The sequence below is a fragment of the Scyliorhinus torazame genome, chromosome 21 (assembly GCF_047496885.1).
Source record: "Scyliorhinus torazame isolate Kashiwa2021f chromosome 21, sScyTor2.1, whole genome shotgun sequence".
NCBI classification, from domain to species: Eukaryota; Metazoa; Chordata; class Chondrichthyes; order Carcharhiniformes; family Scyliorhinidae; genus Scyliorhinus; species Scyliorhinus torazame.
The window spans coordinates 70,968,287-70,994,557 of NC_092727.1; the positions used below are offsets into that span (position 1 = coordinate 70,968,287).

The window sequence follows — 26,271 nt, forward strand, 5'->3', positions numbered from 1 at the left end:
GGAATGTTCCTGGACAGGACGGCATGGTGGCATAGTGGTTAGCACTTCGGTCTCACAGTGCCGAGGAACCTGGTTCGATCGCGGCCCCAGGTCACTGTACGTGTGGAGTTTGCTCATTCTCCTAGTGTCTGCGTGGGTGTCATCCCTCCAACCCAAAAGATGCGCAGGGTAGGTCAATTGGCCACGCTAAATTGTCCCTTTTTTGTTTCAAAAAAAGGAATGTTCCTTGACTTCAGCCAAAGGGACAGAGGAGCTGAGCAGAGGCAAGCCGAAAGGCACAGGGATAAACCATTGACGGAGGCCACGTCAGGCCAGCACACCTTGAAGTGAGATTGCTAGATGCTGTGTTCTGCTAAGAAACAAGAGCCTCCCAATTACTGAATGGAATTCACAAACCACTTCCAGCACCCCAAACACCCGATTGAAAAATAAACCCAAAACATAGAACATACAGTGCAGGAGGCCATTTGGCCCATCGTGTCTGCACCGGCCCACTTAAGCCCTCACTTCCACTCTAGCCCTCACTTCCACTCTATCCCCGTAACCAAATAACCCCTCCTGGTCACTAAGGGCAATTTATCATGGCCAATCCACCTACCCTGCACGTCTTTGGACTGTGGGAGGAAACCGGAGCACCCGGAGGAAACCCACGCACACACGGGGAGAACATGCAGACTCCGCACAGACAGTGACCCAGCAGGGAATCGAACCTGGGACCCTGGAGCTGTGAAGCCACAGTGCTAATAACTTGTGCTACCGTGCTGCCCAAAACTTAACAATTTTCAATACAGGTTCAAACCCAATCTAGACTGATGAGCTAAACAAATTAGGTGCATTGTCTCAGGGTCAATAGAGTAAACACAACATAATTAAGTTCAGGATATAAACTGACCAGGAGAGCGAATAGTATTAAATTATGGTAGCTGATGAGGCTAATGGGCAACTTTGGGATGGTAATAAAATGGAACTAACAATGAATTGGAATATAAAGTTGGCAAACAAGACAGTAAATAAGGGGAATGCTTCTCACCGTTCATGATTAGGCTGATGAGTCGACAGTTTCCAAGAAGTAAAGGGCGCAGCAAAACCTCAAGATCCTTATTTTAAACAGAATTTCTCTACTCTGAATTAAAAAGGATAAGCGGCAGGTTGGCTCTCGTGGGTAATGGTGTCACTTGACCCTGAGACGATGCACCTAATTTGTTTAGCTCATCAGTCTAGGCTGGGTTTGAACATGTGTTGAAAATTGTTAAGTTTTTGGGGTTTCTTTCAATCGGGGGTTTGGGGTGCTGGAAATGGTTTTTGAATTCCATTCATAATTGGGAGGCTCGTTTCTTAGCAGGGACGCTTGTGAGAACCTGCCATCCGCCCAATCTCCATTTTCGCACTCACTCACCACCGCACACCAACACATGCACACAACCACCTCCATACACTGACCTTCTCTCACTCTGGTCATTTTTATTACTTTCTTTATAGCTTAAATATTTATTGCTAGGACATTGCTGTACTTTTTCTCAGCAATTGTTTCTTTCTTTAAAACCTCAACTTATTTTTTGGAAATTCAGTTTTTTGTTGTGCCAAACCTTTTCTTTCTGAGGCGGCACAGTGGTGCAGTGGTTAGCACTGCTACCTCACACCGCCGAGGACCAGAGCTCAATCCCGACCCCGGTCACTGTCCGTATAGAGATTGCACATTCTTCCGTGTCTGCGGGGATCTCACCCCTACAACCCAAAGATGTGCAGGGTAGGTGGATTGGCCAAGCTAAATTGCCCCTCAATTGGAAAAAAAAATAGAATTGGGTACTCTAAATTTATTTTTCCTTCATAAAATGCAATCATTTGCCCTTTGAGTGAGAAAAATATTGAAATGGCCTACTCCCCGGCAACTGAGCAGAATGGCTGGATGAGCCTGCATTAGTACATTTGGGCGTGTTGAAAAAAAATTGATGCTGAGAAAGGGAGGGATACATCTTGGGAAAGGAGCAGAGACGAACTGCAGTACATGCTAAAACTTGAAAAAGCACAGAGCAAGGTTTGCGTGCAGATACACGAGTTGCTAAAACTGTAAAAAGAGATCCAGAATCCCAGGTTTTATAAATAGGAGCACAGAATATGAGAGAGCGAGAGAGAGAGCGAGAACGAGAGATAATGGTAAACTCACACAAACGACTGGATAGTCTAGTGGCCAGTTTTGGGCATACCTACGACAGATGTTAAGACCACATAAAGGGTACAAAAGGATTAACTCGTACATTTTTCAGGTCTGAGATATTTTGGTTTTAAAAATCAAGAGAAATTGTAATGCTGCAACAAGGGAGGTTAAAAGGAGATCTGATTGACACCTTCAAAATAATGAGAGGTTTTGAGGATTTAAATCGGGATCATATCTTTTGGCATCCAAGGTGAATCAGTAATTAGAGGACAATACATTTCAGTCCTCAGCAAAAGAACAAAGGAAGGCAAGTGAAGGGCTGTGAGGACATGGAATACCCAAATAGAAACAGCAGAGGGCCAGAAAAAAAAGGGAATTTGATAAGTATCTGGGGAAAAATAATGCTGCAAAAAAATTCTACCAAACTAGGAAATTATTCGGGGAATTTCAATCTCAGTCCTAGTTGACATGCGCCCATATTTCTGCAGTAATTTGACTCAGACCCACGGGTCTGATCTGATAGGAAATGTCGCACACTGGCAATGGAAGTGCCCTTCTGCAGCTTGAGCAGTGTTGCTGAATGGAGGGAACTTTATTTTGCATTCAGCCAACAATGTACCTCAGCTGTTTGATGCTGGAATGGAAAAATTCTATTCCCAGCACTGCTCAACACAAAAGCCTCACAAATTAGTTTAGAAAAAAAAAAACTAGTCCCATACATTCAGAATAATTCACTGGTGGGAGCCACACGGTTTTATCTATCCCACCAGAGGTGATTGGGTAATCCTGTCTCAGTATTTGACTCTGCTCTGTATCTCAGGGTGACCGCTTTCACTCTGGACTGGAACAAACTGGCCAAGTGTATGGTTCTTACCTGCAGTGCAGATGTGGCAGGATGAGTGCGGAGCCCAAGCAATGCCATTCACACATGCTCGGTGATTGTTTAGCCGGGCCACGGGAGTGCAGGGCACACGAACATCGAGAATAACCACCTACAAAGGAGAGGCTCATAGTTTTAGCTCATCACAGACTGATGGAAAAGAGTAATTAGCAACAGCAAGGTAACAACGAAGTAGGGTCCACAAAGCAAGTCTAATGCCTCACTGGAATCCAAAAGTAAACTAGATGCACCCTTCCACCCCCCCCCCACCCCCCCCTCACCCATTTACCATGAAAAACTGGATTTAAAAAAAAAAAATTTAAATGAGGTAACACAGAAAATCGAACTAAGATAATTATGGACTTCTTAAAAGCATTTGGTTAAGTGCCACATTGCCTTTCAGACAATGTGAGGGCAATGTGCATACAAAGTTATCTGAGTGACAGGAAACAAAGTAGTGGTAAATGGTTATTTTTCAGGCAAGAGTATTGTGCAGTGAGGTTTCCCAGGGGTCAGTGATAGGACCACTGCCTTCTGTGTTATGACCTAGGTTTAGGTGCACAAGGCACAATTTCAAACTTTGCTCATGCCTAACTTACTGATGCAGGAACATTTTTATTTTGAGTCGCCCGAGGAAGCGATGGACTTCGTGGCGGACGAAGGTCTTTGAACTTTGCTGCAGCACTCATGTTAAAAAAAAGTTTCTGGTTTGTCGGACGGTATTTGTAATGCCTTCTGTATTGATCTGGGGCTTGTTGTAGAGCTGTGTGAGTTAACGTTTACATTTGCACTGATGGGGGATGGAGGTGTGAATGTTAGATCTTCATTTTGATCTTTTCTGTTTTTCGTGGGGGGTTTTCGGGCAATTGCGTTGGATTGTTTTCCGTTTGCATATGTGTCCGAGCTTTTGGGGGGGGGGGGGGGGGGAACAATAGGTGGGAGAATGTCTGGCGCCATGGGTGGGGGTCACCAAGCTAGTTGGGCGGGCTAGCTCACGGAAGCGCAGTGGGGGGGTGAGCAGATGTTATGCTTGTTGAAGGGGTTGGTTTACATAGTGCTGTTACTAGGGGGGGAGGGGAGGAAAATGTTCCGCTGACGGGGGAGGGACTTGTGCTGTGGGACATGTGCTGTGGGACAGAAAGGAGGTCGGCGGCGGAGGCTGCCTGGGGCAGGCCGGCGGATGCGTGGGGCACACTCAAAGACAGGCAGGGTGCCAGCAATGGCAAAGGAGCTAAAGGGGTTTATGGAGCAAATTGGGGGGGTGGGGGGGGGCAGGGAGATTTGGGCAGCCGAGAGTGAAGGAGTTCTCTTCTACTCACATGTGCATAAAGTGTACTCCCGGATTGACTTTTTAAATTCTGAACAGGGCTCTACTGACGGGGGTAGTGGACACGGGGTATTCGGCTATCACAATCCCAGATCATGCCCCGCACTGGGTTGACCTACAGGTTAGCAAGGAGTAGCCAGCACCCACACTGGAGGCTGGACGTGGGACTTTTAGCTGATGAGGAGGTGTGTGGGCGGTTGAGAAAATGTATTCAGAACTACCTGGAAGTTAACGACACGGGTGAAGTTTTGGCGACGGTGGTCTGGGAGGCATTGAAGGCGGTGGTTAGAGGTGAGCTGATCTCGATACGGGCCCACAGGGAGAAGGCAGACAGAGCAGAGACGGACCGACTGATAAAGGAGATACTGCAGGTCGACAGGAGGTATGCAGAGACCCCAGAGGCAGGGCTTCTAAGGGAGCGACGGAGGCTACAGGTGGAGTTAGGCTTGTTAACTACAGGGAAAGCGGTGGAACAGCTGAGGAAGGCGAGGAGGCGATTTATGAATATGAAGAGAAGGCCAGCAGAATGCTTGCACAGCAGCTTAGAAAGAGGGAGGCAGCCAGGGATTTAGGGAAAGGACGGGGACGGGAACCTGGTCGGAGATTCAGCAGGGGTTAATAAGGCTTTCAAGGAGTTTTACAGCAGGTTGTATGAATCGGAACTCCCAGCTGGGCCAGAGGGGATGAGGCACTTTTTAGGGGGCTGAAGTTCCCAAAGGCAGACGGGGGATTGGTAGAAGGGCTGGGGGCCTCGCTCGGGTTGGAGGAAATAGCAGAGAGGCTGAAGGCCATGCAGTCGGGTAAAGCCCCGGGGCCGGATGGGTACCCTGTGGAGTTTTATAAAAAGTACTCTGGGATATTGGGGTCGCTGTTGATGAGGACATTCAATGAGGCAAGGGAGCGTGGGGTGCTTCCCCCGACGATGTCACAGGCCACTATTTCATTGATCCTGAAGCGAGACAAGGACCCGGAGCTATGCGGCTCCTGCAGGCCAATATCCCTACTAAATGTAGACGCCAAACTGTTGGCCAAAATCTTGTCCTATTGGATTGAAGACTGCGTTCCTGGCGTGATTAGGAAGGACCAGGCGGGATTCGTTAAGGGTAGGCAGTTGGCGGCCAACGTAAGAAGGTTGCTAAATGTGATCATGATGCCCCCAGAAGGTAGGCACGTGGAGGTAGTGGTCGCAATGGACGCAGAGAAGGCATTTGATTGGGTGGAATGGGAATATATGTGGGAGGTACTGGGGCGGTTTGGATTTGGACGGGGTTTCATCGACTGGGTTAGGCTGCTGTATCAGGCGCCCGTGGCAAGTGTTTGGACGAACAGGTCAACATCGGACTATTTCAGGCTGCACCGGGGAACGACACAGGGTGCCCCCTCTCCCCATCTATGGGATGGCCATAGAGCCGTTGGCAATTGCGCTGAGAGCCTCAAGGGGCTGGACCGAGGTGTTGGGGGGGGGACCACAGTTTCGCTATATGCAGACGACCTGCTCCTATATGTTTCGGACACACTAGAAGGGATGGAAGAAATTATGAGGATTCTGGGGAAATTTGGGGAAAAGTGAGATGTTTGCGATCCAGGGAAGGGGGCAGGAGAGGTGATTGGGGGAGCTGCCGTTTAGGGTGGTAGGGGGAAGTTTTCGGTACCTAGGCATTCAGGTAGTGCGGGAATGGGAACGGCTACACAATTTGGCCCGATTAGTAGACCAAACGAAGGACGGTAGCCGACGGTGGGACACGCTCCTGTTGTCACCAGCTGGGAGGGTGCAGACAGTGAAAATGACGGTCCTCCCGAGATTCCTGTTTGTGTTTCAGTGTCTCCCCATCTTTAGAACATAGAACATAGAACATAGAAAAATACAGCACAGAACAGGCCCTTCGGCCCACGATGTTGTGCCGAACCTTTGTCCTAGATTAATCAGATTATCATTGAATTTACAGTGCAGAAGGAGGCCATTCGGCCCTTTGAGTCTGCACCGGCTCTTGGAAAGAGCACCCTACCCAAAGTCAACACCTCAACCCAACACTAAGGGCAATTTTGGACACTATGGGCAATTTATCATGGCCAATCCACCTAACCTGCACATCTTGGGACTGTGGGAGGAAACCGGAGCACCCGGAGGAAACCCACGCACACACGGGGAGGATGTGCAGACAGTGACCCAAGCCGGAATCGAACCTGGGACCCTGGAGCTGTGAAGCAATTGTGCTATCCACAATGCTACCGTGCTGCCCTTAAGAACAAAGAAATCTACATTATATCATTTTACCGTAATCCATGTACCTATCCAATAGCTGCTTGAAGATCCCTAATGTTTCCAACTCAACTACTTCCACAAGCAGTGCATTCCATGCCCCCACTATTCTCTGGGTAAAGAACCTACCTCTGACATCCCCCTATATCTTCCACCATTCACCTTTATTTTATGTCCCCTTGTAATGGTTTGTTCCACCCGGGGAAAAAGTCTCTGACTGCCTACTCTATCTATTCCCCTGATTACCTTATAAACCTCTATCAAGTCGCCCCTCATCCTTCTCCGTTCTAATGAGAAAAGGCCTAGCACCCTCAACCTTTCCTCGTAAGACCTACTCTCCATTCCAGGCAACATCCTGGTAAATCTCCTTTGCACCTTTTCCAAAGCTTCCACATCCTTCCTAAAATGAGGCGACCAGAACTGTACACAGTACTCCAAATGTGGCCTTACCAAAGTTTTGTACAGCTGCATCATCACCTCACGGCTCTTAAATTCAATCCCTCTGTTAATGAACGCTAGCACACCATAGACCTTCTTCACAGCTCTATCCACTTGAGTGGCAACTTTCAAAGATGTATGAACATAGACCCCAAGATCTCTCTGCTCCTCCACATTGCCAAGAACTCTACCGTTAACCCTGTATTCCGCATTCATATTTGTCCTTCCAAAATGGACAACCTCACACTTTTCAGGGTTAAACTCCATCTGCCACTTCTCAGCCCAGCTCTGCATCCTATCTATGTCTCTTTGCAGCTGACAACAGCCCTCCTCACTATCCACAACTCCACCAATCTTCGTATCGTCTGCAAAGTTACTGACCCAACCTTCAACTCCCTCATCCAAGTCATTAATGAAAATCACAAACAGCAGAGGACCCAGAACTGATCCCTGCGGTACGCCACTGGTAACTGGGATCCAGGCTGAATATTTGCCATCCACCACCACTCTCTGACTTCTATCGGTTAGCCAGTTCGTTATCCAACTGGCCAAATTTCCCACTATCCCATGCCTCCTTACTTTCTGCAGAAGCCTACCATGGGGAACCTTATCAAATGCCTTACTGAAATCCATGTACACTACATCCACTGCTTTACCTTCATCCACATGCTTGGTCACCTCCTCAAAGAATTCAATAAGACTTGTAAGGCAAGACCTAATCCTCACAAATCCGTGCTGACTATCCCTAATCAAGCAGTGTCTTTCCAGATACTCAGAAATCCTATCCTTCAGTACCCTTTCCATGACTTTGCCTACCACCGAAGTAAGACTAACTGGCCTGTAATTCCCAGGTTTATCCCTATTCCCTTTTTTGAACAGGGGCACGACATTCAACACTCTCTAATCCCCTGGTACCACCCCTGTTGACAGTGAGGACGAAAAGATCATTGCCAACGGCTCTGCAATTTCATCTCTTGCTTCCCATAGAATCCTTGGATATATCCCGTCAGGCCCGGGGGACTTGTCTATCCTCAAGTTTTTCAAAATGCCCAACACATCTTCCTTCCTAATAAGTATTTCCTCGAGCTTACCAGTCTGTTTCACACTGTCCTCTCCAACAATATGGCCCCTCTCATTTGTAAATACAGAAGAAAAGTACTCGTTCAAGACCTCGCCTATCTCTTCAAACTCAATACACAATCTCCCGCTACTGCCCTACCCTTGCTCTATTCATTCTCATATTTCTCACATATGTGCAAAAGGCCTTGGGGTTTTCCTTGTTCCTACCCGCCAAAGATTGTTCATGCCCTCTCTTAGCTCTCCTAATCCCTTTCTTCAGTTCCCTCCTGGCTATCTTGTATCCCTCCAACGCCCTGTCTGAACCTTGTTTCCTCGGCCTTACACAAGTCTCCTTTTTCCTCTTAACAAGACATTCAACCTCTCTTGTCAACCATAGTTCCCTCACTCGACCATCTCTTCCCTACCTGACAGGGACATACATATCAAGGACACATAGTACCTGTTCCTTGAACAAGTTCCACATTTCACTTGTGTCCTTCCCTGACAGCCTATGTTTCCAACTTATGCACTTCAATTCTTGCCTGACATCGTATTTACCCTTCCCCCAATTGTAAACCTTGCCCTGTTGCACGCACCTATCCGTCTCCATTACTAAAGTGAAAGTCACAGAATTGTGGTCACTATCTCCAAAATTCTCCCCCACTAACAAATCTATCACTTTCCCTGGTTCATTACCAAGTACTAAATCCAATATTGCCCCTCCTCTGGTCAGACAATCTACATACTGTGTTAGAAAAGCTTCCTGGACACACTGCACAAACACCACCCCATCCAAACTATTTGATCGAAAGAGTTTCCACTCAATGTTTGGGAAGTTAAAGTCACCCATGACTACTACCCTGTGACTGCTGCACCTTTCCAAAATCTGTTTCCCAATCTGTTCCTCCACATCTCTGCTACTATTGGGGGGCCTATAGAAAACTCCTAACAAGGTGACTGCTCCTTTCCTATTTCTGACTTCAACCCATACTACCTCAGTAGGCTGATACTCCTCGAACTGCCTTTCTGCAGCTGTTATACTATCTCGAATTAACAATGCCATCCCCCCACCCTTTTACCACCCTCCCTAATCTTATTGAAACATCTATAACCAGGGACATCCAACAACCATTTCTGCCCCTCTTCTATCCAAGTTTCCGTAATGGCCACCACATCGTAGTCCCAAGTACCGATCCATGCCTTTAGTTCACCCACCTTATTCCTGATGCTTCTTGCGTTGAAGTATACACACTTCAACCCATCTCCGTGCCTGCAAGTACTCTCCTTTGTCAGTGTTCCCTTCCCCACTGCCTCATTACACGCTTTGGCATCCTGAATATCGGCTACCTTAGTTGCTGGACTACAAATCCGGTTCCCATTCCCCTGCCAAATTAGTTTAAACCCTCCCGAAGAGTACTAGAAAACCTCCCTCCCAGGATATTGGTGCCCCTCTGGTTCAGATGCAACCCGTCCTGCTTGTACAGGTCCCACCTTCCCCAGAATGCGCTCCAATTATCCAAATACCTCAAGCCCTCCCTCCTACACCATTCCTGCAGCCACGAGTTCAACTGCACTCTCTCCCTATTCCTAGCCTCGCTATCACGTGGCACCGGCAACAAACCAGAGATGACAACTCTGTCTGCCCTGGCTTTTAACTTCCAGCCTAACTCCCTAAACTCGTTTATTACCTCCACACCGCTTTTCCTACCTACGTCGTTGGTACCAATGTGCACCACGACTTGTGGCTGCTCCCCCTCCCCCTTAAGGATCCTGAAGACACGATCCGAGACATCCCTGGCCCTGGCACCCGGGAGGCAACATACATAAGAACATAAGAACTAGGAGCAGGAGTAGGCCATCTGGCCCCTCGAGCCTGCTCCACCATTCAATGAGATCATGGCTGATCTTTTGTCGACTCAGCTCCACTTTCCGGCCTGAACACCATAATCCCTTTATTCTTCAAAAAACTATCTATCTTTATCTTAAAAACATCTAATGAAGGAGCCTCTACTGCTTCACTGGGCAAGGAATTCCATAGATTCACAACCCTTTGGGTGAAGAAGTTCCTCCTAAACTCAGTCCTAAATCTACTTCCCCTTATTTTGAGGCTATGCCCCCTAGTTCTGCTTTCACCCGCCAGTGGAAACAACTTGCCCGCATCTATCCTATCTATTCCCTTCATAATCTTATATGTTTCTATAAGATCCCCCGTCATCCTTCTAAATTCCAACGAGTACAGTCCCAGTCTACTCAACCTCTCCTCGTAATCCAACCCCTTCAGCTCTGGGATTAACCGAGTGAATCTCCTCTGCACACCCTCCAGTGCCAGTACGTCCTTTCTCAAAACTAAACACAATACTCCAGGTGTGGCCTCACTAACACCTTATACAATTGCAGCAGAACCTCCCTAGTCTTAAACTCCACCCCTCTAGCAATGAAGGACAAAATTCCATTTGCCTTCTTAATCACCTGTTGCACCTGAAAACCAACTTTCTGCGGCTCATGCACTAGCACACCCAGGTCTCTCTGCACAGCAGCATGTTTTAATATTTTATCATTTAAATAATAATCCCTTTTGCTGTTATTCCTACCAAAATGGATAACCTCACATTTGTCAACATTGTATTCCATCTGCCAGACCCTAGCCCATTCACTTAGCCTATCCAAATCCCTCTGCAGACTTCCAGTATCCTCTGCACTTTTTGCTTTACCACTTATCTTAGTGTCGTCTGCAAACTTGGACACATTGCCCTTGGTCCCCAACTCCAAATCATCTATGTAAATTGTGAACAGTTGTGGGCCCAACACTGATCCCTGATGGACAGCAGTAGCTAATGATTGCCAACCAGAGAAACACCCATTAATCCCCACTCTTTGCTTTCTATTAATTAACCAATCCTCTATCCATGCTACTACTTTCCCCTTAATGCCATGCATCTTTATCTTATGCAACAACCTTTTGTGTGGCACCTCGTCAAAGGCTTTCTGGAAATCCAGATATACCACATCATTGGCTCCCCGTTATCTACCGCACTGTTAATGTCCTCAAAAAATTCCACTAAATTGCAGTTCCACGACCTGCCCTTTATGAACCCATGCTGCGTCTGTCCAATGGGACAATTTCCATCCAGATGCCTCGCTATTTCTTCCTTGATGATAGATTCCAGCATCTTCCCTACTACCGAAGTTAAGTTCACTGGCCTATAATTACCCGCTTTCTGCCTACCACCTTTTTTTTTTTTTTAAACAGTGGTGTCACGTTTGCTAATTTCCAATCCACCGGGACCACCCCAGAGTCTAGTGAATTTTGGTAAATTATCACTAGTGCATTTGCAATTTCCCTAGCCATCTCTTTTAGCACTCTGGGATGCATTCCATCCGGTCCAGGAGACTTGTCTACCTTTAGCCCCATTAGCTTGCCCATCACTACCTCCTTGGTGATATCAATCCTCTCAATGTCCTCACCTGTCATAGCCTCATTTCCATCAGTCACTGGCATGTTATTTGTGTCTTCCACTGTGAAGACCGACCCAAAAAACCTGTTCAGTTCCTCAGCCATTTCCTCATCTCCCATTATTAAATCTCCCTTCTCATCCTCTAAAGGACCAATATTTACCTTAGCCACTCTTTTTTGTTTTGTGTATTTGTAGAAACTTTTACTATCTGTTTTTATATTCTGAGCAAGTTTACTCTCATAATCTATCTTACTCTTCTTTATAGCTTTTTTAGTAGATTTCTTTTGCCCCCTAAAGATTTCCGAGTCCTCTAGTCTCCCACTGATCTTTGCTACTTTGTATGTTTTTTCCTTCAATTTGATACACTCCCTTATTTCCTTAGATATCCACGGTCGATTTTCCCTCTTTTTACCGTCCTTCCTTTTTGTTGGTATAAACCTTTGCTGGGCACTGTGAAAAATCACTTGGAAGGTTCTCCACTGTTCCTCAACTGTTTCACCATAAAGTCTTTGCTCCCAGTCTACCTTAGCTAGTTCTTCTCTCATCCCATTGTAATCTCCTTTGTTTCAGCACAAAATACTAGTGCTTGATTTTACCTTCTCACCCTCCATCTGTATTTTAAATTCCACCATATTGTGATCGCTCCTTCCGAGAGGATCCCTAACTATGAGATCCTGAATCAATCCTGTCTCATTACACAGGACTAGATCTAGGACCGCTTGTTCCCTTGTAGGCTCCATTACATACTGTTCGAGGAAACTATCGCGGATACATTCTATAAACTCCTCCTCAAGGCTGCCTTGACCGACCTGGTTAAACCAATCAACATGTAGATTAAAATCCCCCATGATAACTGCTGTACCATTTCTACATGCATCTGTTATTTCTTTGTTTATTGCCTGCCCCACCATAATGTTACTATTTGGTGGCCTATAGATTACTCCTATCAGTGACTTTTTCGCCTTACTATTCCTGATTTCCACCCAAATGGATTCAACCTTATCCTCCATAGCACCGATGTCATCCCTTACTATTGCCCGGATGTCATCCTTAAATAACAGAGCTACACCACTTCCCTTACCATCCACTCTGTCCTTCCGAAAAGTTTGATACCCTCGGATATTTAACTCCCAGTCGTGACCATCCTTTAACCATGTTTCAGTAATGGCCATTAAATCATAGTCATTCACGATGATTTGTGCCATCAACTCATTTACCTTATTCTGAATACTACGAGCATTCAGGTAAAGTACACTTATGTTGGCTTTTTTACCTCTGTTCTTAATCTTAACACCTCGATCAGTAACCTCTCCCAAGTTATATTTCCTCTTAACCTTTCTCCTAATTTTCCTTGTCGTCGAACCCACATCTTCCTGTAACAACCTGCCGCGTCGCTTATCATTAATGTTTTCACATCCCGTTTTATTTCTTTTAGTGTTCCTGGTCCTATTCACTGAGCTCCCCTCAGTCACTGCACCTTGTACTGTCGCCCTTTTTGATTTTTGACTATGGCTTCTCTGCCTTACACTTTCCCCCTTACTGCCTTTTATTTCTGTCCCTGTTTTACTACCTTCCAACTTCCTGCTTCGGTTCCCATCCCCCTGCCACATTAGTTTAAACTCTCCCCAACAGCTCTAGCAAACACCCCCCCTAGGACATCGGTTCCAGTCCTGCCCAGGTGCAGACCGTCCGGTTTGTACTGGTCCCACCTCCACCAGAATCGGTTCCAATGTCCCAGGAATTTGAATCCCTCCCTCTTGCACCATCTCTCGAGCCACGTATTCATCCTCTCTATCCTGACATTCCTACTCTGACTAGCTCGTGGCACTGGTAGCAATCCTGAGATTACTACCTTTGAGGTCCTACTTTTTAGTTTAACTCCTAGCTCCCTAAATTCGGCTTGTAGGACCTCGTCCCGTTTTTTACCTATATCGTTGGTGCCTATGTGCACCACGACAGCTGGCTGTTCACCGCCCCCCGCCCCAGAATGTCCTGAAGCCGCTCCGAGACATCCTTGACCCTTGCACCAGGGAGGCAACATACCATCCTGGAGTCTCGATTGCGTCCGCAGAACCGCCTGTCTATTCCCCTTACAATTGAGTCCCCTATCACTATAGCCCTGCCATTCTTCTTCCTGCCCAGCTGCGCAGCAGAGCCAGCCACGGTGCCATGAACCTGGCTGCTGCTGCCTTCCCCTGGTGAGCCATCTCCCTCAACAGTATCCAAAGCAGTATATCTGTTTTGCAGGGAGATGACCGCAGAGGACACCTGCACTGCCTTCCTACTCTTGCTCTGTCCTTTGGTCACCCATTTACCATCTCCCTCAGTACCTTTCACCTGCGATGTGACCAACTCGCTAAACGTGCTATCCACGACGTCCTCAGCATCGCGGATGCTCCAAAGTGAGTCCATCCGCAGCTCCAGAGCCGTCAAGCGGTCTAACAGGAGCTGCAACTGGACACACTTCTTGCACGTGAAGGAGCCAGGGACAGTGGACGTGTCCCTGAGCTCCCACATCGCACACGAGGAGCATGACACGGGTCTGAGATCTCCTGCCATGTCTTAAACCTTCGGTTAACTTGAACAATTTCAATTTCCCCCCCAAAAAAAATTTAACTAAATAAATAAACAATGAAGAAAAAAATAAATAAATATACCAATGAAAAGAAACAGAAAAACAGAAACACTACTTACCAGTCACAAAAAGCACTTCCTCCCCACCCAGCTTCGAATTCCCACCTCGATTCAAATTCCCAAACTCACTCTTTGCTGTCTCACTCCTTGCTGTCTTCTCTGTCTCACTGGGAGAACTCACTGGGAGTGAGTTTACAAGTGGTTCTTTTTAAACTGAAAGATTTCGGATCATAGCCGCTGCGAGTAGGATACCTTCCGGGAGTCTCGTTCGTGACCACAGAATCTCCTATCTATTCCCCTAACCATTGAATCTCCTACAACGATTGCTTTTCTATTCTCCCTCTTCCCTTCTGAGCCCCAGAGCCAGACTCCGTGCCAGAGACCTGGCCGCTAGGGCCTTCCCCCGGTAGGTCATACCCCCCAAAAGCATCCAAAACTGTATACTTGTTTTGAAGGGGAACGGCCACGAGGGATCCCTGCACTGTCTGCCCGTTTGTTTTTTTTCCCCTGACTGTAACCCAGCTATTCTTGTCCTGTACCTTGGGTGTGGTTACCTCCCTGTAACTCTTCTCTATCACCCCCTCTGCCTCCCGGATGATCCGAAGTTCATCCAGCTTCAGCTCCAGTTCCCTAACACGGTCTTTGAGGAGCTGGAGTTGGGTGCACTTCCCGCAGGTATAGTCAGCGGGAACACCGGTGGTATCCCTCACCATCCACATCCTACAGGAGGAGCATGCAACTGGCCTAGCCTCCATCCCCTCTTACCTTACAGAATATAGCTGCCCTGTGGACCAACTGGATCTCCGCCCTCCGACTCTGCTCCCAGTCAGCTGCACTCTCTGTAAACTCCTGGCTCTCTTCTCACTCTTTGCGGAAATGTCGGAAACAAAATGAAAGGAGCACCTTACTCCCTCCTCACCTAACTCCCTCAGTCACCAAACTCTCACTATAGCACTCAAATGCACCAAATTCAGCATTCCCTCAGTCACCAAACTCTCACTATAGCACTTTTCGGCACGGGCTTGGAGGGCCGAAGGGCCTGTTCCTGTGCTGTACATTTCTTTGTTCTTTTAGAAGATTGTAGTTTAGTCGGGCAGTATGGTCGGCACGGGCTTGGAGGGCCGAAGGGCCTGTTCCTGTGCTGTACATTTCTTTGTTCTTTGTTTAAATGCACCAAATTCAGCACTCAGTGCAAACAAAGTCTGCACTGTAGGGGATCACTTTTATACTGTGAATCTAGCCTCTGAAAACTGGCCTAATCCAATTAACTAATTAACAAGCTCCAGCTGCAAGTGCCTACAAGTAGAAGCTTTGTTTAAAGCGGATTGAAAATTCACCTTCTTCTAAACCAAACAGCAACTTTTAAGTTAATTAACTAAATAAAAGAAAGACTAGACTTTAGATAAAAATGAAGCCTTATACTCCCTCAGTCACCAAACTCTCACTATAGCACTCAAATGCACCAGATTCAGCACTCAGTGCAAATCTTTATTCCGCGGTCCTTCTTTAAACGGGTCAATAAGGTGATCACTGGCTTTGTATGGGCGGGTGAGACCCGAGAGTTAAAAAGGGGATGCTGGAGCGGAGCCGGGGAGGGTGGGCTGGCGCTGCCGAAATTTAGTAATTATTATTGGGCGGCGAATATAGCCATGATTAGGAAGTGGTTGGTGGGGGAGGGTCAGTGTGGGAGCGAGTGGAGACGGCACCATGCAAGGGCACTAGTTTGGGGGCATTGGTAACGGCACTTCTGCCGTTCCCGCCGGCTCTGTACTCCACCAGCCCCGTGGTGGTGGCGGTCCTGAGAGTCAGGGGGCAATGGAGGAGATATGTGGGAGAGGAGCGAGCATCGGTCTGGTCTCCAATCTGCAATAATCACCGGTTTGTCCCAGGAAGGCTGGATGGAGGGTTCCGGAGATGGCAGAGAGCAGGGATTGAGAGGATGGGAAATATGTTTATAGGGGGGAGCTTTTCTAGCCTGAGGGAGCTGGAGGAGAAATTTGGATTGACGAGAGGAAATTAGTTTAGGTACCTGCAGGCGTGGGACTTCCTACGGAGGCAGGTCTCAACCTTCCCGCTCCTACCACCAAGGGGGATACAGGACAGATAGTTTCCAGAATGTGGGTGGGAGAAGGAAGGGTTGCTGACATTTACAAGGAATTCATAGGGTCAGAGGAGACGCAGACCGAGGAGTTGAAACGCAAGTGGGAAGAGGAGTTAGGAGGAGAGATAGAGGATGGTCTCTGGGCGGATGCGTTGAGTGGTCAACGCGTCCACATCATGTGCCAGGCTCAGCCTGATACAGTTCAAGGTCGTTCACCGGGCTCACATGACAGTGGCTCGGATGAGCAGGTTCTTTGGGGTAGAAGATAGGTACACAAGGTGTGCGGGAGGGCCAGTGAACCATGTTCATATGTTCTAGACATGCCCGAAGCTTAGGGGATTCTGGCAGGGGTTTGCGGATGACATGTCCAAGGGTGGCACCGAGTCCAGAGGCAGCGATTTTCAGAGTGTCGGAAGACCCTGGGAAGCCAGGAGGAGAAAGAGGCAGACGTTCTAGCCTTTGCGTCCTTGGTAGCCCAGAGACGGATACTATTAGCTTGGAGGGACGCAAAGACCCCAAATTCGGAGACCTGGCGAACTGACATGGTTAGCTTTCTCGGTTTGGAGAAAATCAAGTTCGCCTAGAGATAGTCAATGTTAGGATTCGTCCGGAGGTGGCAGCAGTTCGTCGACTTGTTTGGGGAAAATTAACCGTCAGCAGAAGGGGGGGTCAGGGTTTTGTTTAGTTTAGAGTAGGGGGTTAGTAAAGCTGGGACCTGTAAGGGCAGATGAAGATTTTTGCCCTATGTTTATATTTTCATGTACACTGTTTATTCTGTTGGTTGTTATAAAACCATAAATACCTCAACAAAATGTTTATTAAAAAAAAGCAGTAAAGAAGGGGCAGTGACACTACTGGGAGTATAATACAGACCCCCAAATAGTGAAAGGGAGATAGAAGATCAAAAATGTAGACAAATTTCTGCCTGTAGGAACAAAAGGGCAATCATGGTAGGAGACATTAACTATTGGGGCGGTATGCTTAGCAAGAGATTGCTGGACCTTTGGCTTTGATTTTTATGTCATCATTGGCTACAGGAATAGTGCCAGAGGACTGGAGGATAGCAAATGTGGTCCCTTTGTTCAAAAAGGGGAGCAGAGACAACCCCGGCAACTATAGACCGGTGAGCCTCACGTCTGTAGTGGGTAAAGTCTTGGAGGGGATTATAAGAGACAAGATTTATAATCATCTAGATAGGAATAATATGATCAGGGATAGTCAGCATGGCTTTGTGAAGGGTAGGTCATGCCTCACAAACCTTATTGAGTTCTTTGAGGTGACTGAACAGGTAGACGAGGGTAGAGCAGTTGATGTGGTGTATATGGATTTCAGCAAAGCGTTTGATAAGGTTCCCCACGGTAGGATATTGCAGAAAATACGGAGGCTGGGGACTGAGGGTGATTTAGAGATGTGGATCAGAAATTGGCTAGTTGAAAGAAGACAGAGTTCAGTTACAAGTGGTGTACCACAAGGATCTGTTCTGGGGCCGTTGCTGTTTGTCATTTTTATCAATGACCTAGAGGAAGGCGCAGAAGGGTGGGTGAGTAAATTTGCAGACGATACTAAAGTCGGTGGTGTTGGCGATAGTGTGGAAGGATGTAGCAGGTTACAGAGGGATATAGATAAGCTGCAGAGCTGGGCTGAGAGGTGGCAAATGGAGTTTAATGTAGAGAAGTGTGAGGTGATTCACTTTGGAAGGAATAACAGGAATGCGGAATATTTGGCTAATGGTAAAGTTCTTGGAAGTGTGGATGAGCAGAGGGATCTAGGTGTCCATGTACATAGATCCCTGAAAGTTGCCACCCAGGTTGATAGGGTTGTGAAGAAGGCCTATGGAGTGTTGGCCTTTATTGGTAGAGGGATTGAGTTCCGGAGTCAGGAGGTCATGTTGCAGCTGTACAGAACTCTGGTACGGCCGCATTTGGAGTATTGCGTACAGTTCTGGTCACCACATTATAGGAAGGACGTGGAGGCTTTGGAGCGGGTGCAGAGGAGATTTACCAGGATGTTGCCTGGTATGGAGGGAAAATCTTATGAGGAAAGGCTGATGGACTTGAGGTTGTTTTCGTTGGAGAGAAGAAGGTTAAGAGGAGACTTCATCGAGGCATACAAAATGATCAGGGGGTTAGATAGGGTGGACAGTGAGAGCCTTCTCCCGCGGATGGAAATGGCTGGCACGAGGGGACATTGCTTTAAACTGAGGGGTAATAGATATAGGACAGAGGTCAGAGGTAGGTTCTTTACGCAAAGAGTAGTGAGGCCGTGGAATGCCCTACCTGCAACAGTAGTGAACTCGCCAACATTGAGGTCATTTAAAGGTTTATTGGATAAACATATGGATGATAATGGCATAGTGTAGGTTAGATGGCTTTTGTTTCGGTGCAACATCGTGGGCCGAAGGGCCTGTACTGCGCTATATCGTTCTATGTTCTATGTTCATTGCCGCATCTCAGCACCAGGGATGCAGGTTCAATTCTGCCTTGGGTGACTGTATAGAGTTTGCACTTTCTCCCTGTGTCTGCATAGCTTTCCTCACACAGTCCAAAGATGTTAGGTGGATTGGCCATGATAAAGTTGCCCCTTAGTGTCCAAAGGTGTGTAGCTAAGTTGCGTTTGGGGGAATGGAGGGATTGCTCTTTCGGAGGGTCGGTGCAGACACAATGGGCCTGGTGACCTCCTTCTGCACTGTCGGGATTCTATGATGATGATTACAATATCAACTGTAATTCAAACAATACAAGGGAAACGGAGGGAGAAAAATGTGTTCAGGTATATCCAGGAAAGTGTTTTCAACCATGTATTGACAAAACCGAATAAGAGGACCTGCAATTCTAGACCTGTCTTGGGGAACGAAGGACAAGTGGGTGAAGTGACAGCTGGCGACCATAACAGGGATAGTGATCACAATTCAGTTGGATTCTGTATTACCATGGACAAGGACAGAGATAAAACAGGTGTAAAAATTTTGAACTGGGAGGGGGGGGGCAAATGTTGCAGAAATTAGGAGGAACTTAGCTGAGGTGGACTGGCCAGCACTGCTAGAGGATAGATCAGTGGAAAACCAGTTGGAAGCATAAAAAAGCACGATCCTGCTCATTGAGGGAGAACTAGGGAATAGGGACAGTGGGGCTCTGAGGCAGAGCAGACAGGGAGAAGTTGCTGAACACAGCGGGTCTGGTGGCCTGAAGTGCATATGTTTTAATGCAAGAAGTATTACGGGTAAGGCAGATGAACTTAGAGCTTGGATTAGTACTTGGAACTATGATGTTGTTGCCATTACAGAGACCTGGTTGAGGGAAGGGCAGGATTGGCAGCTAAACGTTCCAGGATTTAGATATTTCAGGCGGGATAGAGGGGGATGTAAAAGGGGAGGCGGAGTGGCGCTACTGGTTCGGGAGAATATCACAGCTGTACTACAGGAGGACACCTCAGAGGGCAGAGAGGCTATATGGGTAGAGATCAGGAATAAGAAGGGTACAGTCACAATGTTGGGGGTTTACTACAGGCCTTCCAACAGCCAGCAGGAGATAGAGGAGCAGATAGGTAGACAGATTTTGGAAAAGAGTAAAAAGAACAGGGTTGTGGTGATGGGAGACTTCAACTTCCCCAATATTGACTGGGACTCACTTAGTGCCAGGGGCTTAGACGGGGCGAAGTTTGTAAGGAGCATCCAGGAGGGCTTCTTAAAACAATATGTAGACAGTCCAACTAGGGAAGGGGCGGTACTGGACCGGATATTGGGGAATGAGCCCGGCCAGGTGGTAGATGTTTCAGTAGGGGAGCATTTCGGTAACAGTGACCACAATTCAATAAGTAAAGTACTGGTGGACAAGGATAAGAGTGGTCCTAGGATGAATGTGCTAAATTGGGGGAAGGCTAATTATAACAATATTAGGTGGGAACTGAAGAACATAGATTGGGGGCGGATGTTTGAGGGCAAATCAACATCTGACATGTGGGAGGCTTTCAAGTGTCAGTTGAAAGGAATTCAGGACCGGCATGTTCCTGTGAGGAAGAAGGATAAATACGGCAATTTTCGGGAACCTTGGATAACGAGAGATATTGTAGGCCTCGTCAAAAAGAAAAAGGAGGCATTTGTCAGGGCTAAAAGGCTGGGAACAGACGAAGCCTGCGTGGAATATAAGGAAAGTAGGAAGGAACTTAAGCAAGGAGTCAGGAGGGCTAGAAGGGGTCACGAAAGGTCATTGGCAAATAGGGTTAAGGAAAATCCCAAGGCTTTTTATACGTACATAAAAAGCAAGAGGGTAGCCAGGGAAAGGGTTGGCCCACTGAAGGATAGGCAAGGGAATCTATGTGTGGAGCCAGAGGAAATGGGCAAAGTACTAAATGAATACTTTGCATCAATATTCACCAAAGAGAAGGAATTCGTAGATGTTGAGTCTGGAGAAGGGTGTGTAGATAGCCTGGGTCACATTGAGATCCAAAAAGACGAGGTGTTGGGTGTCTTAAAAAATATTAAGGTAGATAAGTCCCCAGGGCCTGATGGGATCTACCCCAGAATACTGAAGGAGGCTGGAGAGGAAATTGCTGAGGCCTTGACAGAAATCTTTGGATCCTCACTGTCTTCAGGGGATGTCCCGGAGGACTGGAGAATAGCCAATGGTGTTCCTCTGTTTAAGAAGGGTAGCAAGGATAATCCCGGGAACTACAGGCCGGTGAGCCTTACTTCAGTGGTAGGGAAATTACTGGAGAGAATTCTTCGAGACAGGATCTACTCCCATTTGGAAGCAAATGGACGTATTAGTGAGAGGCAGCATGGTTTTGTGAAGGGGAGGTCATGTCTCACTAACTTGATAGAGTTTTTCGAGGAGGTCACTAAGATGATTGATGCAGGTAGGGCAGTGGATGTTGTCTATATGGACTTCAGTAAGGCCTTTGACAAGGTCCCTCATGGTAGACTAGTACAAAAGGTGAAGTCACACAGGATCAGGGGTGAGCTGGCAAGGTGGATACAGAACTGGCTAGGTCATAGAAGGCAGAGAGTAGCAATGGAAGGATGCTTTTCTAATTGGAGGGCTGTGACCAGTGGTGTTCCACAGGGATCAGTGCTGGGACCTTTGCTCTTTGTAGTATATATAAATGATTTGGAGGAAAATGTAACTGGTCTGATTAGTAAGTTTGCAGACGACACAAAGGTTCGTGGAATTGCGGATAGCGATGAGGACTGTCAAGAGGATACAGCAGGATTTAGATTGTTTGGAGACTTGGGCGGAGAGATGGCAGATGGAGTTTAATCCGGACAAATGAGAGGTAATGCATTTTGGAAGGTCTAATGCAGGTAGGGAATATACAGTGAATGGTAGAACCCTCAAGAGTATTGAAAGTCAAAGAGATCTAGGAGTACAGGTCATTGAAAGGGGCAACACAGGTGGAGACGGTAGTCAAGAAGGCATACGGCATGCTTGCCTTCATTGGCCGGGGCATTGAGTATAAGAATTGGCAAGTCATGTTGCAGCTGTATAGAACCTTAGTTAGGCCACACTTGGAGTATAGTGTTCAATTCTGGTCGCCACACTACCAGAAGGATGTGGAGGCTTTAGAGAGGGTGCAGAAGAGATTTACCAGAATGTTGCCTGGTATGGAGGGTATTAGCTATGAGGAGTGGTTGAATAAACTCGGTTTGTTCTCACGGGAACGAAGGAGGTTGAGGGGAGACCTGAGAGGTCTACAAAATTATGAGGGGCATAGACAGAGTGGATAGTCAGAGGCTTTTCTCCAGGGTAGAGGGGTCAATTACTAGGGGGCATAGGTTTAAGGTGAGAGGGGCAAGGTTTAGAGTAGATGTACGAGGCAAATTTTTTACGCAGAGGGTAGTGGGTGCCTGGAACTCGCTACCGGAGGAGGTGGTGGAAGCAGGGACGATAGTGACATTTAAGGGGCATCTTGACAAATACATGAATAGGATGGGAATAGAGGGATACGGACCCAGGAAGTGTAGAAGATTGTAGTTTAGTCGGGCAGCATGGTCGGCACGGGCTTGGAGGGCCGAAGGGCCTGTTCCTGTGCTGTACATTTCTTTGTTCTTTGTTTGTTAAGTACACAGGTCCTTAAATGCAGCAGCTGAAGCAGACAAAGCTGTCAACAAAGCATATGGAATGCTCTCCTTTACTTGCAATGGTATAGAATATAAAAGTAAGGATATAATGTTGAAATTGTATAAAACACTGGTGAGGCCACAACTGGAATATTGTGCGCAGTTCTGCTCACCACATTACAGGAAAGATGCAATTGCTCTGAAGAGAGTGCAGAGGAGGTTTACAAGAATGTTGCCAGGGCTGGAAAAATGTAGCTACGAGGAGAGATCGGATAGGTTGGGGTTATTTTCCTTGGAACAAAGAAGGCCAAGGGGTGACTTAATTGAGGTGTACAAAACTGTGAGGGAAAGTGTTAAGAGTGGACAGGATAAAATAGTTTCCCTTGGTGGAGAATACTAGAACCAGGGGACATAGATTCAAGATAAGAGGCAGAAGGTGTAGAGGGGACATGAAAAAGAACTTTTTTATGCAGAGGGTGGTGGGAGTCTGGAATTAGCTGCACGAGTTGCTGGGGGGGGGGGGCAGAGACCATAAACTCTTTTAAAAAGTACTCGGACCTGCACCTTAAGTGCTGTTAGCTACAGGGCTACGGACCGGGTGCAGGAAGGTGGGATTAGAAAGGGATGAACAAGATGGGCCGAATGGTCTCCTGTGCTGTAACGGTTTTATGATTCTGTGATGCCACTTGCCATGGGATCCGTTATTCTACACTTGCGAAAAGTGAATTGAGTTCACTTTACTTTACTGTTGTTGAGCTGTATGGATCTCCCCAGAATGGGAGGAATGTTTGCAAAACAGTTGCTTGTGCATAAATAGCACGTACACAATTATTGTAAACGTATCCATGATTTCCAGGCAACCGATCATGCCAATTCTTCCACAAGCATCACTAATTTGGTGCAACAGAAACTGAGTCACATGGTGGACTAATTTTCACAATGCCACTTGGCTGTAGCCTGGATAAAAGATTAAGTAAACAGAAATCTATCTGATTGAGCCCAAAGTGCATTTCCACTGACCACTCAAGTCTGAAATAATGGGTATATGGCAATAGGACCCATTCTATCAAAATGCAATTATCCTGGGACTGAGAAACAAGATTATTTTGGCAGTGAGCCAATACAAAAGGGAATGGGTTTTATGCAAAGTGCAGCTTTGTCTGTATTTGAAAATATGCAACCTCCCAGCCACCTATTTGCTCCTCGAACATACCATCACCTATTGTTGCATGCACATGTTATATATTCCTGAGCACCATGCTTAGTTGAAGTATAGTTCACCAATTGAAGGCTATAGTCTGCTGGTTGGTCTATGTGCGTAGTCTTCATGTGTTATCTTTCATGTGGTTATTCAATGATTAGTGATGCTAAAGGTAAATCCGATTTGGTCTTCACCAGCAATTTGCAGCTGGTTTCACGATATTGCACCTGGAGTAGATTTTCTCCTCCTCACCCTCAGTCAGCAAGACAGTGAGTGACAACTGTTAAATTATAACAGATTGGAATTGAAGCTGTACTGCTCAGTCTGCAGAACTCAATTCTACACAGAGCCATGAAAAAGCCACTAGGCCATTGAGGAAATGTTGCATGTATGACTGCATTATTTATGTCCAAACCTTTGTTTATCTCTGCTCACCTCCATGCCATCCATTGCCATAGTAGCCAGGTAATTGGGATCCTGCTTATTCCAGCACAAGCGGAGCAAGGGATGGTGTTGAGGGTCTTCATAGATGATGGTGCTATGTTCGAGGTGTCGAAGATCAAACATGCGCACTGAGCCGTCTGCACCCACAGAGGCGAACATATCTCTGCCACCTCCTGCCCTGCTAAATGCAATATCATACACCTGCAAAATGACAGGGGACAGTTAGTTCAAACAAGTTGACTTGTTACATCAGCACTTTCAGGAGAGAAGAACGACAAAACATGACTTATTCTGCAAGTTAGAGAAATACACTTTTTAACACAGGCTCAAAAAGGTATTGCTTCATCTTTGAAGTTAGTCGATCATGACCAGTCGATCAGTAAGGATACCATAGTTGACCTTGGCATCCCTTAGACTGCGGAAAGGCACCAGGGGCCTCACCACCCCCACACCTCCTCTGATCATTACCTAGGAAACCATGGTCACATATAACAAATGTAAGTGGGATGGCGCACCTGCGTGCTGGGATGGTGGGGGGGGGGGGGGGGGGGAGAATATTCGCCTATGCGCAGGGGAGGGCAGTCCTCACGCAACGCAGCAGGGAGAGGCGTGCCCGCACGCAGCATAAGGGGAGAGAGGGTGGCGTGTGCCCTCAGGCAGTCCGGGGGGGGGGGGGGGGGGGGGGGGGGGGGGGTGCTCGTACAACTGGTGAAGCTAGCCGTTTTACACAGCTACTACATGGTAGCGATACAAGACAATCTCCATTAACATTAACATGCTCCTGTCAAGCAAAAAGACTACACACAAAAGTGGAAACCGACTGTAATATTTTCAATTTTGCAGGTGACACAAACTAGATAGGAATATGAATATTGAGGAGGCTGCAAGGAAAATTAGACAGGTTAATGGAACAGGCAGATGGAACATTGAGCATGTTCAAGACTGAGGGCAACAGATTTCTAGATAGTAAAGACATCAAGGGATTATGGGGAATGGCGTGGGAAATTGGCATTGAGGTAGATCAACGGAGCAGACTGAATGGCCAACTCCTATTTCCTGTGTTTTGTGTGCATGCCCACATCTGTGCCTGTGCCCAACAGCTAGTCAAGGAGAGAACTGAGCTCAGCTCTGAGGCCTAACTCGTAATTTAACCTATTCACATTGTCAACACCCTCTTAAATAATGGTAATTTAAGTCAACATACGAGCTGTTGACCATATTGTAAAGAAGCTATAACAATCTAAAAAGTCTGATTAGCTTAAAAGCACCCAGAACTTTGTTGTTTTACCTCCTCCCACCCTGGGCACTAAGGTCAAGGTTTCCTTTCCTGACAGCTTCCATTATTGTTATTTGCCCAGTAACGCTTGCAAGTATTTTTCAAACTTACTTTTCAAAAGAAATCCCCAGGCATCATGATGCTCCTCAACAAAACATGTTTTTGGAAATGATGAACTGTGACAGGACCTTTTCAGGTCAATGCTTTCAATCTCGTTTGGTCACACAACTCCCCATCACTGTTGGTTTTGTAAAGGGTCGACAAAGGGTCTAATAAAGCATTCCCTCTCCTCCCTCCGCCTCGAGGATCTGGGCTAAAATACAGTCCATGCTGTCAGCTTTACCGCTGAAGGGTAATATGCACCAAGTCTGAAATAGTCTAAATTTAATTCTTAATGTAACCAGAGTGCAGAACTGCTCTTACTTCAACAATTAATTAGCACTTTCATCCGAGGGGCAGCAGAGTGCCTGATGTGAATGGAAACTGCTTCAATGGTACAAAATCCAGCACTACATCCACAATTTCAAAACATACAAATGAAGAGGAGGCTACTCAGCCCCAGTCTTCTCCGCTGATCTGATTTATGGTCTATATTTTTCTGTCCACCCCTGTATCCTTTGACTTCCTCGTCAATCAAGCATCTATTTTAAACTTACATTTAAAAAAGCTTTGAAGTCATACAGCCTCGAAAAGTTAAGTCTTGTTTCTCTCTATACAGACACTCCAGATCTGATTAGTTTTTCCAGCATTTTCGATTTTTAACTTCAGGTTTCCAGAATCTAGTTAACTCAGCCTTAAAAAGGATGACCCAGCCCTCTTCAGAAGTGATTTCCACAGACTAACGACCCTTATAGAGAGAAAATAAATTCTTATCTCTATCTTAAATGGGAGACCTCTTATTTTTAAGGTGTTCCCCCACGTTCTGGTCTCTCCTTCAAGCGGAAGCACCCTTTCAGCCTCCGCCCTAACAAGTTCCCTCAGAATCT

The 26,271-nt window shown here is 46.7% G+C and overlaps 1 protein-coding gene across 1 annotated transcript in view; it reads right to left on the minus strand.

Moving 5' to 3' along the window:
- dcaf7 (ddb1 and cul4 associated factor 7) overlaps nucleotides 1-26,271 on the minus strand; it is a 96,056-nt gene that overhangs the window by 10,809 nt on the left and 58,976 nt on the right. The window contains exons 4-5 of the mRNA XM_072486931.1: nucleotides 24,001-24,210; nucleotides 3,030-3,147 (exon numbers count right to left, since the gene is read on the minus strand). Coding sequence (XP_072343032.1) covers nucleotides 3,030-3,147; nucleotides 24,001-24,210 — 328 coding nt within the window. The remainder of the gene's footprint in view (nucleotides 1-3,029; nucleotides 3,148-24,000; nucleotides 24,211-26,271) is intronic.